At 43.2% G+C, this 12,433-nt stretch overlaps 1 protein-coding gene across 2 annotated transcripts in view; it reads right to left on the reverse strand.

Moving 5' to 3' along the window:
- Window positions 1-12,433, reverse strand: part of abca4b (ATP-binding cassette, sub-family A (ABC1), member 4b) — a 325,020-nt gene that overhangs the window by 96,835 nt on the left and 215,752 nt on the right. For both annotated transcript variants that reach the window (XM_051933275.1, XM_051933274.1), the window contains exons 26-27: window positions 2,966-3,171; window positions 1,249-1,303 (exon numbers count right to left, since the gene is read on the reverse strand). In XM_051933275.1, the coding sequence (XP_051789235.1) occupies window positions 1,249-1,303; window positions 2,966-3,171 (261 nt within the window). The remainder of the gene's footprint in view (window positions 1-1,248; window positions 1,304-2,965; window positions 3,172-12,433) is intronic.

The following is a 12,433-nucleotide window of genomic DNA, read 5'->3' on the forward strand; positions in this document are numbered from 1 at the left end:
TTTAAAAATCTGATAATAAAATGGATGCTTACAGCAGAAATTAACCATGCAAAATGTAGCTCAGATTGAAGAGCACTTTGAGTGAAAGTGTGATTAATTTTTCTGCAGACTCTATAACAATGTGCAGAAAACCAAAAGCAGCACAACTACAATGTATTATATATACAAAACTAGAATGGTACTTTTGAGCTGACACTACAGCAACCTTTCATATTGGCAGGACTAGCAAAGAGGAAGTGTACATTGCGTGAACAAGACATGTGATTAATAGATGACAGAACAAGACGTGATTAATAAACGAGGTTAAGGCAGCTAATCATTCTTCTTGAGGCAGGGTGCCACATTTAACACAGATGCACTATAATCAGTAACACAGAAAAACATTGTACCAAGATGCTAGCCAAAGTCAATAAACTCACATTCATAACTTACTTAATGACTGGGCGAACAACTAAGAAGTATATCGCAATAATGTGCCAGCCCACTGGTTAAGACTGATGGGTGAAACCTGTTGACCACCTTGCTGAGAAGCTAACTGCTGCAGTATTGACTAACAGGAAAAGTGCTACGTGTTTGTTCATGATAAGACATGAAACATTGTGGCTGCTAATTCACCCAATACATGAATCAGGCATTGGCAGCATGTTCTGTTTGTGCACTACAAGCTGCAGTCAATGATGGACTGAACAAGTTGCTTAATTATAGTGAGATGCTACTGAGCATTAGTGCAATCAGAGAGAGTTTGGCTACTGGCATGAAACTTAACAGGCTGTATAAGCAACTGAATATTGAGCATGGTGGGGTGCTCCTCTTCTAAACAAAAAGGGATAAAAACCCTCTACAGTACTGTAACGAGACATTTTACAACAAGTATTCATTTAATATTAAAATAAACATTTATGAGCATAGACATAAATAAAACATTTTACAGGAAATTACTAAGTTGTAGTGTCTTTTTAAAAGCAATTAAATTAAGATACCCAAAATCCATGCCTGACGCAAGTGTTGACTTTCATTGACTACATTTATTGGGGCTTTTCTGTTTGCTAGTTTAGCTCAGATGGGTAAGTCATTGGCTTTTATACTCCTGAAACCAAATGTCAAGAGTGCAGAGAGTGATATAAAATGCAGCGAGACAAAGCCTCAGTGATTGGAAAAAAAAAATTTGCCATGACTTTTACTGTACGCATTTCTAAACTATTCATTTTAATACAGTATCTGATAACACACTTAATTAGTTAAGATTACCTGCACTGTTCGAAGCAGTGGATGTTTCTGCATCTGTAGTAACTTTAATAAAAATCTGCAAGAGGGAAACAAGAAAACAATATTAGGATTTAAATAATTTCTGTGCCCCAATATAGTGAACGACTTAAAATGTTTAAATTTCTAAATCCAATTATACAATTCTGGAGCCTTCTGCATATAAGCCCTGAACACAAGACACGAAAACCAATGTGGACTTCATAGAGACAGTAACTGATCTTGGATTTAAACCCAGATTCTTGAAACCGTGAGGTGTCAGCACTTCCCATTGTGCCACTGTAACACCTTATAATATATTAAATTTATTATATCAGTATTATATAAGTTCTGCATGTACAGTACTTATACATGCAGTATACAGGGTTGGCACCCTGCCCGGGATTGGTTCCTGCCTTGTGCCCTGTGTTGGCTGGGATTGGCTCCAGCAGACCCCTGTGACCCTGTGTTCGGATTCAGCAGGTTGGAAAATGGATGGATGGATGTTTGATCACTTATTAATCTTATATATGTTGTGGTGGGTGGCCGACTAAATATTCCGGCCCTCACCCCCAGGCCGCCAGGTGGAGCTCTCCCAACAGCGTGGACATTCCCCGAATTCCAGCAGGGCCTCATGGACTTTGTAGTTTATATGCACAGCCCTGCTGGATACCATGGGGACCACCAGGAGTCGCTGTGGGGAGGTTGCCGGACTCTTACTTGCCCTATAACCCGGAGGTGCGTCATGATCACATGACAAGAGGAAACGACGTGCTTCCGGGTTGAAGAAAGGAGCTTTTTATCTGACCCGGAAGTGTTCAAGATCACATGGACAGAAGGGAGAAACACTTCCGGGTCATGGACTATATAAAGGACTCTGGGAAACCAGTACGCTGAGCTGAGCTGGGAGGAAGGGTGGCAAGGTGTCTGGGAGTGTGGAGGATTGATTAGTGTATTGTTTATTGATTTATGAATGTTGTGGAGTGGAGGGTGCTTTGTGCACGTTATTGTTCAAATAAAGGTAGTATTTGGACTTTTACCTGGTGTCTGGAGTCGAGTCAGAAGGTTCAAGAGGACGATAAGGGCCTCAAACTGCTACAATGTACATTATTAGATTGTTGTCATTGTTCAAAAAACTCAGTAGATAGAAATTAAAGTGTAAACTGTTGCTTATGTTGCTTTTTAGACAATAGGAGTTAGAGCAAGAAATTTATAAGTACAGTGTGCTCCATAAGAACTGGAAAAGCTACTTCAGAATTTCTGCTATTTAGGGTCCTGTATTTCTAATCGTTTAAGTTTGCACATTTTACATTAATACCACCTTTTGTGCACTATTTTTCTGTTTTCTCTTAACTGTTTTTTAAGTGGCACACAAAGCCAGATCCAGTAGCATCAGAGTGGGGATAGAAGCCATCTGCAGACGGGACACACTCAAGTCAGAAAGCAATCCTGGGTTTTAAGCAGAAGTTTGTCAGAGGACACATCATTCATACTAAGCCATTTTGGGGTCAGCACTTAAGCTGCTGCACGTTCTGTCATGTGAAAGAAACTTGAGAACCTGGAGGAAATCCACACGGACACTTGTGAGCTTTGAAAGAGTCAGTCAATAAGTAGATTATCTTCCACATTTATGTGAGACATGTATCTTATTCAAGTTGATCTTGTCTTTTTTTTTAGAACGTTTTGAATTGAACAGCTGAACTGTGACGTCCAAAGTGCTTACCTCCTCAAGGGAAGTGTCAGATATTCCAAAGCTGCTCAATCCCAGATCACTGAGAGTTTCCTCTAGCTCCCGAAACAAGCTTGCATACGCCCGATGTTTAAAGTCCTTATTTGGTAGCAAAAATGTAATTTCTTGACCAATCATCTCAATGAGTTTTGCCTCTGGAACATGGTGATGAATCAAGCTGGTTATGCTGTCAATGTCACCTGCAATAAAAAGAAGTTAGAAAGCACTAACAAAGCTTTTACTCTGATAATATTTGTGACATATGCAGAGCTTGGCAGCAGATGAAAGCACACAAAGTAACATTATACTTTTTCATTACTGTAAATAGCACCATTTATAAAGTGTGCCTAAATGCAGTGTTTTACAAAACACACATGAATATAATTCAAAGCAACAAGGTAAAGTGCAATACAAAATATACATAAACCTTCAGTTATAATAGAGATAAACAATATAAAAACATCACATTCACTTTATTAATTCAGAATAAACGCCAATCCAAAGTTTACAATAAGGAACAGAACAGAAAAATAAAACAAAAAATAGTTCATGATCTTTAATGTATTTTATTATTATGTATTAATAATATAAAATGCACAGCTCAAAATAAATTAAGGGAACACTTAATCATCAAGTCTTAGACCAAGTCATTTAAGCTTCAGGGATATCAGTCTGTCCAGTTAGGAAGCATAAGAGCTTGTGATTCAACTTCACCTGCTTTGGTGCAAATGAAAGTGACAACAGGTGGACTGGGGAGACAACAGCAAGACAAACCCCTAAAAGGAAATGGCTTTACAGGTGGTGGTCAAAGACAACTGCTCTCTCCTTATCCATCCTGACTGAGTCTTCTCTAGTTTTGCGTTTTGCTAGTGTACTTGAGCTTCATGTATAAACAGTATGCACACAGAAAAATGTTGCATACGCCTGTTTTCATGCTCACTTTGAGATGTATTAAAGCTAAACTTAGTGTAAAGCTATGCAGATTTTAACAGCAGCCTCACACCATGGGTGTCCTGGGTATGATGTTAAACTGCATCAGGCCCTGCAAGCGGTCCTCCAACTTGCAGGGAAATCATGGCGGTTGGTGGCAGGATTAGCACTCCGGCCACCGTAAAAAAACTTTACAAAGCTCCGAGACGACAGAAAGGACTCCTTTTTGCTCTCCACGGTAGTAGCTCTGCTGCAGCCACCCATAAGAAGGCTGCTCGCATCATGAAGGGGATGGGGGAGAGCCCTTGGGAGCCCCATCCCCAGAAGAGTCGAAACCGTTGGAGAGCCAATAGGGTCAGGTCTGTTGGGGATCGGAACTGGTGTGATGCTGAGGCGTCACTCGCTGCATGGCAGCACTCGGGTCCCAATTTGAGGAGGCCCATACAGGTGGACGCATGGAACGTCTTGTCTCTCCGGCAAGATGATCATCTTCCTCTGCTGTCGGAGGAGCTGCGTAAACTCCGCATTTCAGTGGCGACACTCTCTGAGGTGCGCAGACTGGGGACTGGCCAGATCTCTGTAGGTGGATACACCTTTTATTGGTCTGGTCAGGCTGATGGCTGTCATACTCAGGGAGTAGCTGTTGCTGTAGTGGATTTGCTTCTTCCGATGGTGTCCGATGTCACTCCTTTCAACGAGCGTATTATGGGACTCAGATTACAGCACTCTCTGGGTGCCTTGTCTGTTGTCTTAGTGTATACTCCGACCGTGGTTAGTGATGTCTCGATGAGGGAGACATTTTATTCGCAGCTTCGCTCAGTGGTTGATGGGTGCCCATGGGGTGACACTCCTCTGGTCATGGGCGACTTCAATGCAGCCACTGGCACTGACACTGGGCTGGCTATGAGGATTGTCTCAGTCCCCATGGGTCTGGTGACCGTGGTGAAAGTGGCTCCATGTTCTTTGACTTTGCAAAAGGTCAGGGGCTGTGAATCGCTGAGTCCTGGTTCCAGCACCCTGAACCGCATTGTTGGACTTGGTACTCCAATACTGGTGGTGCAGTGAAGGAGATCGATCACATCCTCGTGGGCAGATGCTGGATGCTCTTGCAAAACTGTAGGGTCTACAGAAGTACCCAGTTTGTGAATTCTGACCATAAACTTGTTGTTGCTACTCTTAGGATCCAGCTTAGGTCCAGTAGGTTACCACCTACTAGGAAAATGAGCCTGGACTTGGCCAGACTCCAAGACCAGGCTGTTTCTAATGTGTTTGCACGCAGTTTGTGTGAGGAACTTGTAGATTTGGGTACGACTGCCGATCCTAATGTGATGTGGGAGACCTTCCGTGACAAGACCCTGAAGGTTGCTGAGGGTTGTGTTGGTGTTACTGGTGTTCCTAGAAGGAGGTGTTTCATCTCACAGGGCACCCTGGATATCATCGAAAGGAGTCACAGCACATGGCTCAATGGCAACTCTGGTGTGTACTGGGAACTGAGAAGAATGGCTGCAAGGGCTCTGAGGGCAGATAAAGAGGCGTTTGTTAGAGGAATCTATGAGCAAGTGACACACCATCTGTGATCTAGCAACCCACGTCCTGCTTTGAGAGGAATCGAAGCATTACGCACATCTAAATCTGTTCCTCAGAGAGTCGCAGTCAGGGCAGCTGATGAAACGGTCCTTACAGATGACACTGCAGTTGTGACCCACTGGGCTGGCTACTTTGAGCAGTTGTTCATAGCTGATCCTACGCCTAGGACGTTGGATATCTCTGGGTCCACGGTTCTTGAGGCTGATCCTCCAATTAGCTGTGAACCACCCAGTCTCACTGAGATTGCACAGGTGGTGAACCAGCTGAGGCGGGGAAAGGCTGCAGGGATCTATGGTATCCGGAGTGAACTTCTCCAGGCTGGTGGTAAGGCTGTCCTCCTGGCATTGCATGCAATCTTTGCTTCCATTTGGGAGACTGGCATCATTCCAACTGACTGGAAAATGGTACTTGTCATCCCTATCTGGAAAGGGAAGGGTGATCGCCTGGATTGCAGCAACTACAGGGGGATAACACTGCTCTCTGTGCCGGGTAAAGTCCTTGATAGGGTCATCCTCAATAGGATTTCTGATCACTTTCTCACCTACCAGCGACAGGAACAGTCTGGTTTTACGCCTAAGAAGTCTACCATCGACCACATCCTGGTACTGAGGGTTCTAATGGAGCGCAAACGCAAATATCGGCAGAGTTTCTTTGCAGCCTTTGTCGATTTTCGCAAAGCAATCAACTCAGTTGATCGAGCTGCCCTGTGGGACATCCTGAGGGTTTGTGGGATCCCCCCCGAGGTTGCTGGATATCATGGCTGGCCTGTACACTGGTACCGTGAATGCTGTGCAGAGTGGTGGCAGGACCTCTGTGTTTTTCCCAGTTGATTCTGGGGTTCGTCAGGGATGTGTTCTTGCTCCTACTCTGTTCAATGCTTGTATGGACTGGGTGTTGGGCAAGGTCATGGGGTCCAATGGCTGTGGGGCATCTGTTGGTGAAGAAAGATTCACGGATCTTGACTTTGCTGACAATGCTGTGATCTTTACGGAGTCAATGGAGGTTCTGATCGGGGCACTCGAGAGACTGAGTGAGGAGTCTGAGTGTCTGGGCTTGCGAGTGTCCTGGATAAAAATCAAGATCCAGGCCTTTAATGACCTCTTGGGCACAGCCATCAGCAGTGTGTCTGTTTGCGGAGAGAGTGTTGACCTTGTTGAGAAGTTTATTTGCCTTGGCAATGACATTCATGTCTCTGGTGATTCTTCCTGTAAAGTCAGTAGACGAATTGGGAGAGCATGGGGGGTCATGAGGTCGCTGGAAAGGGGTGTGTGGCACTCCCAATAGCTATACAAAAGGACGAAGGTCCAAGTCTTTAGAGTCCTGGTGCTTCCTTTCTTACTATATGGTTGTGAGACATGGACGCTATCAAGTGACCTGAGACAAAGACTGGACACCTTTTGTACTGTGTCTCTCCAGAAAATCCTTGGGTACCATTGGTTTGACTTTGTGTCGAATGAGCGGTTGCTCATGGATTCCCGAATGAGGCACATTACCTGCATTGTGAGGGAGCATCAGTTACGGCCCTACGGCCATGTGGCGCATTTCCCAGAGGGTGATCCGGCTCGTAGGATCCTCATTGTTGGGGACCCAAGTGGCTGGACCAGGCCAAGGGGTCGCCCATGTAACATCTGGCTGCGGCAGATAGAGGGTCATTTCCGGAGGGTAGGACTGGACCGCGTGTCTGCCTGAGGGTTGCCAACTGGGATCCCGAGCTGTTTCGACGTGTAGTGGGTGCGGCAACGCACTGTACCAGTGCATGCTTCCCAACTTGAACTTGAACTCACACCATGAGTACACACTTATCTGCTCGCTTTTGCAAACACGTGGCACAAAGTGTCAAAGCAGTGTTACTGTTTCTGTGGTCTCCCTTTCTTTTTTAGATTCACATCCATGACACGGGCTGTATCATATAGACTGAAATTAATTGCTTATCATTTACAAATTTAAGGCACTTGATTGTAATCACTCTATAACTAAATAATGAACAAACTGTTCCAAATACCATAGCTACTTTAGCGTTGTTACTTTCAGTGCACCACTGAGAGTATGTTAACCCATTGTATCTGTGAGTGGTATCACAGCTACACAGCAGCTGATCGGAAAGCTCTACAGCGGATTGTGTTAAATGCACAGAGGATTATCGGGATACAGCTTCCAGCCCTGGAGAACATTTATAGTACACTAGCTGTGTAAGCCTGTGCTGTAAAAAGCCCAGGGTCCTAGAAACTATTGAAATCGTCAGAAAAAAAAATTGAAATGTATTTGTATGTAATGCATTTCATTGTGAAAATGATATCAAGTGTACATCTTAGTATTTTAAAATGTTCAGAGACCTGTAATATCATGAATGTAATGTATTCTATGTGGAGAATAGTGCCTGCATGCTTCTGTCGGCGTAAGAGAAAGCCCATTTAAGAAGCACAGAGCAATTAACGACTAACACTGTAATCAAGGCCCAAGGGAAATTTCCTGGGTGAAGGTGGGCAACACAACTATAATATAAATATGAAAGTATATTTAAATATGCCAAAAATAGCTAAGGTTTGTGTGGTGATTGCAATTGGCATTAAAACTGCATATTTAGTCTAATTTAGATTATTGTCATTATACTCTCATATAAACAAAATTCTGATGACAACTTTCAAAGAAAAAGCTACCAATAAAACACTGCAATAAGACAATTGTACAGGTAATGAAGAAAGCAGCATATATTAAATTACTATATACAAAGTACCATTAAGTTCCTTGCATGTGTGACAGATGTGAAGGTAAAATGTGTCTATATGTGTGTTTCTATATTGCATATTTAATGTTTATATTACAGTTATTATAAGCAGGAGGAGTATTGAGTTTGGAGAGGTGTGATGAAAATCACAGCTCTAGGGAGAAGGCTATTTCTCATCTATTTCTCTGTTTCTTATTGGAAGAATGGTCAGAGATCAAATGTATGTGGGAGTCATGGCCTGAGACCAATGACACACAAGTAAATCAAACTGAATATGGAATGTGTGGCCATAGTCAGAATGCAGACAGGACACGTGAATAGAAGTGTGCTACACAGGCAGGTGTCTCAAAGGGCTGGCAATAGCACAATGACGATTAAATAATACCAGTATCTACAGTAATGACATGAGCATTGATTAATTTTTCATTTTATATTCTATAAAGAGTCAATAATAACAACAACCAATAAAACTATGACAGTGTTTTTTTGATTATGTAATATAATTACACTGTCACTGAAGCCTTTAAAAAATGAAAAACTAGTGGAATAATTTTGTACATCCCTTCATGGACATATTTTCTAAATAGACAGAATTGAGGAGTATCGTATCTTAATCCAGAAACAATTGGAGTAACGCAGGAGCCAAACCTTTGAAGGTACCCATATGTCAGCAGTCATACCGCATACACTTCATAACAGGTCATCCATCTGAAGCTAAGCATGCTCAGGCCCAGCCAGTACTTGGTAGGAGACCAATCAGGAAAAAGCTTGGGTTGCTGCTGGAAGAGGTGTTGGTGAGGCCAGCAGGGGGTGCCTACCCTGTGGTCTGAATGTGGATCCCAATGCCCCAGTGCAGTGACAGAGACATGTAAAAATGTTGACATCCTTCGGACAAGACGTAAAACCACTGTGGTCATTAATGATCCCTGGGCATCCTTTGTAAAGAGTAGGGTGTATCCTGATGTCCTAGCTAAATTGTTCACCACGGCCTGGTCATTCTGGTTCCTTAATCATCCCCTGTCTCTGGTTGGCTAACTACCTCTCACCCCTTCACCACCAAACAGCTAATGTGTGGTGAATGCACTGGTGCAAAATTGCTGCTGTTGCATCATCCAGGTGGATGCTGCATATTAGTGGTGGTTGAAGTGGCTCCCCGCTCACTGAGTAAAGTGCTTTGAGTACCTTGAAAAGCGCTTTATAAATGTAATGAATTATTACTACTATTATTATATATACACACATGCACACCAAGTCAATTTACAGTCACTGCTAACCTAACAGCTCATCTATGGAGTTTGAAAGGAAAGGCAGGGTCACATGTGGAGAACCATCTAAGGAAGGCATGAGAACCTACTAATATGAGAAGTGTCACCCAAGTGTCAATTAAATGTTTGTGCCCCACCACAGGCTCTCCCTCCAAGTACTGCTGACCCCTGGCCCTACTCATCTGTTGGCAGCATTGAGTAGAATTAACTGTAAGAATTGTATGACCGGAAGTTTAGAACATAAGAATGATTTACAGTGATCCCCCCTTGAAGTAAAAACCATATGTTTATATGGTTATTTTTATATATTTTAAGCCCTTATAAACTCTCCCACACTCTTATAAACATTTCCTGCACAGTTATACAGCATAAACCTTTTATATTCTCTTAGATATTAGGTAAGGATTCATTGAAATTATGTATGTTGTGGGGAACAGCCCGGACACAGACAGGCAGACATCATTTTAAGCACCACAACACGTTTATCTACATGACTATTTACAAGTGCACACAACCCCCTTCACCCCAAAGCTCAGGAGCCTCATGTATAAACGGTGCGTACGCACAGAAATGTTGCGTAAGAACGTCTCCATGTTCAAATCGCAATGTATAAAACCTATACTTGGCATAAAGCCACGCATTTTTCCACGGTACCTCATACCCTGTCGTACGCAAGTTCTCCATTAGGTTTTGCAGACTGGCGGCACCCAGCGTCAAAGCAGTGTTACTGTTCCTGTGTGGTTACTCTTTCTTAGATCCACATCCACGACGGCGGCTCAAGTGCTCCTTGTAGAACTGTTTGTACTTGCAAGTTACCGTGTGGTAATTGTACTTATGATACAGTTATAATATTGCACAACCTGAGCCACTTTATAAAGTGCGTATTTACATATGATGACAATATCATTTTCAAGATGAAATGCAGCAAAATAAGTTGATTATATTATACAGATAAAACTTTAACTTTAACTACATGGCACCGCACCACTAGCGAGCTTGAGCTTCGTTCACGGTTTGTTCCTGCCTCGCGCTGTATTCATGCTGTGGCTGGCGCGACACTGGAAGGATAGATGGATAGAATAATTAAACATTATGAAGATATTTCGATGTTCCTTAAAACTTTTGAAGAATCAGCGTTCTAAGCTTACAGATGGCTTAACGTCTATTACAGAGCTGATTGTGTGGCGATTGGGTATTTGGAGAAAGAAAAGTAAGGACAGGAATTGGAGGTTAGTATGTTTGAAAAAGACAGTACTTCTGTAATAAAGCATTTCATTGAAAGTCGCGCATGGCGTAGCAAGCATCTTGCGTAAGACATGAACAATCACTGCGCCACCGTGTTCCCATGTTTAATAACATGCTTTAACTCATATCATCATGAAAATGATATCACGTATCCTTCTTAGTATTTTAATTACTCAAAGAGCTGTAATATTACGAACGTAATGGATTCTGTGTCCTGTCGGAGGAAGAGCATGTAGTGATTCAGGCACATAGAGCACATATAAGATCAAATACAAAACAAAGCATTTAACGTGCTACTTTAGTTACGATGGGATTTGAGAAACTAGTAAATTAAATTATTTTAAGATGAAGTTTATGATGTTCTACTTTAATGACAAAATAAACTACGTGATTAAAGTGGAAATTTCGAGATTAAAGTTGACATTTCGTGCTTTTTTCACACTGTGTGCCTTTTTTTTTTCACTGTACCCTAATAAGCTTTCATATGACACTCAGACAGTGGGCTACGAGTCGCCTTTTCATGCCGACTTTGATATGTGGCAACTTTTTTATTTCGGGCACTGTGCGACTTTGTGAACTTGAGCTTTCGAGTTTCTCCGACACGCTATGTCACTCGATCAACTTCCTTTTGTTGCTTATATAACTGTTTAAACCAACAAATAGTACGTTTTTCCTTTCCTTCACTTGGTATTTGCTGAAATTCTTCTATTTTTCCTCGTACTTTTGCCATTGCCTTTTCACAGAACGCTGGGCTTTAGGGCTATTTATATTGATTTGCATATTCAAAGAGGCATAATTCTGTGAGGAGTTGGGGCGGGACAGCAAGTGCATAAACGTGTGTTTATTTCCACGCTGAGCGGGATTTATGTAGCGGAAGAACGCGGAAGTTAGCGAACGCACAGATTCCTGCATCTGGATTTTTCTGTGCGTAAGCACATTTCGGCTTTTGTGCTTACATCATGTTATAGTGCGAATTCTACGCACGGCGTTATGCATGAGGCCCCAGGCCTCTTTACACAATGCCTCTCTTCGCCGCCTCCACTTCTCTCCACCGAGCTCTTGCCTTCTTCCTCCCGACTCCAGCCATCGAATGGAGGGAGGCGGCCCCTTTTATACACCCCGGACGTGCTCCAGGTGCTTCCTGATGAACTTCCATCACCCCTTCCTGGTGTGGCGGAAGTACTGGCTGCGCACCCGGAAGCACTCCGGGTGTACCTGGTCTTCTTCCCCCCAGCACTTCCGGGTGTGGCGGAAGTGCTGAGGGCCAGGGCTCCACAGGCACGGGCCCCTATAGGGTTGAGCTTCTAAGCTCCGTTCCCGTGGTCCCCAAAACCACCAGGGTGGTCGCCCCCTTGAGGTCTGGAGGAGGCACAAGCCCCACTCCGGTCCTTCTGGGCGTCCCAGCTGAATACCACCCCCAGCCACTCGCCACAATGTAAACACACTGAGGAAGCATGTACCAGAAATAAAAAGATCAATCATCCGCAGAAATCCGTGAACCAGCGAAAAATCCGCGGTATATATTTAGATATTCTTACATATAAAATCCGCGATAGAGTGAAGCCGCGAAACTCAAAGCGCGATATAGCGAGGGATTACTGTACACCACAGTAGAGAAATGTATCCATATAGTGCATAATATTCCATCCATCCATCAGCTTTTGCTCCAAAATCAGCAGCTTTGAGTACAAGGTAGGAAACAACCTGGAA

The sequence above is a fragment of the Erpetoichthys calabaricus genome, chromosome 10 (assembly GCF_900747795.2).
Source record: "Erpetoichthys calabaricus chromosome 10, fErpCal1.3, whole genome shotgun sequence".
Lineage (NCBI taxonomy): Eukaryota > Metazoa > Chordata > Cladistia > Polypteriformes > Polypteridae > Erpetoichthys > Erpetoichthys calabaricus.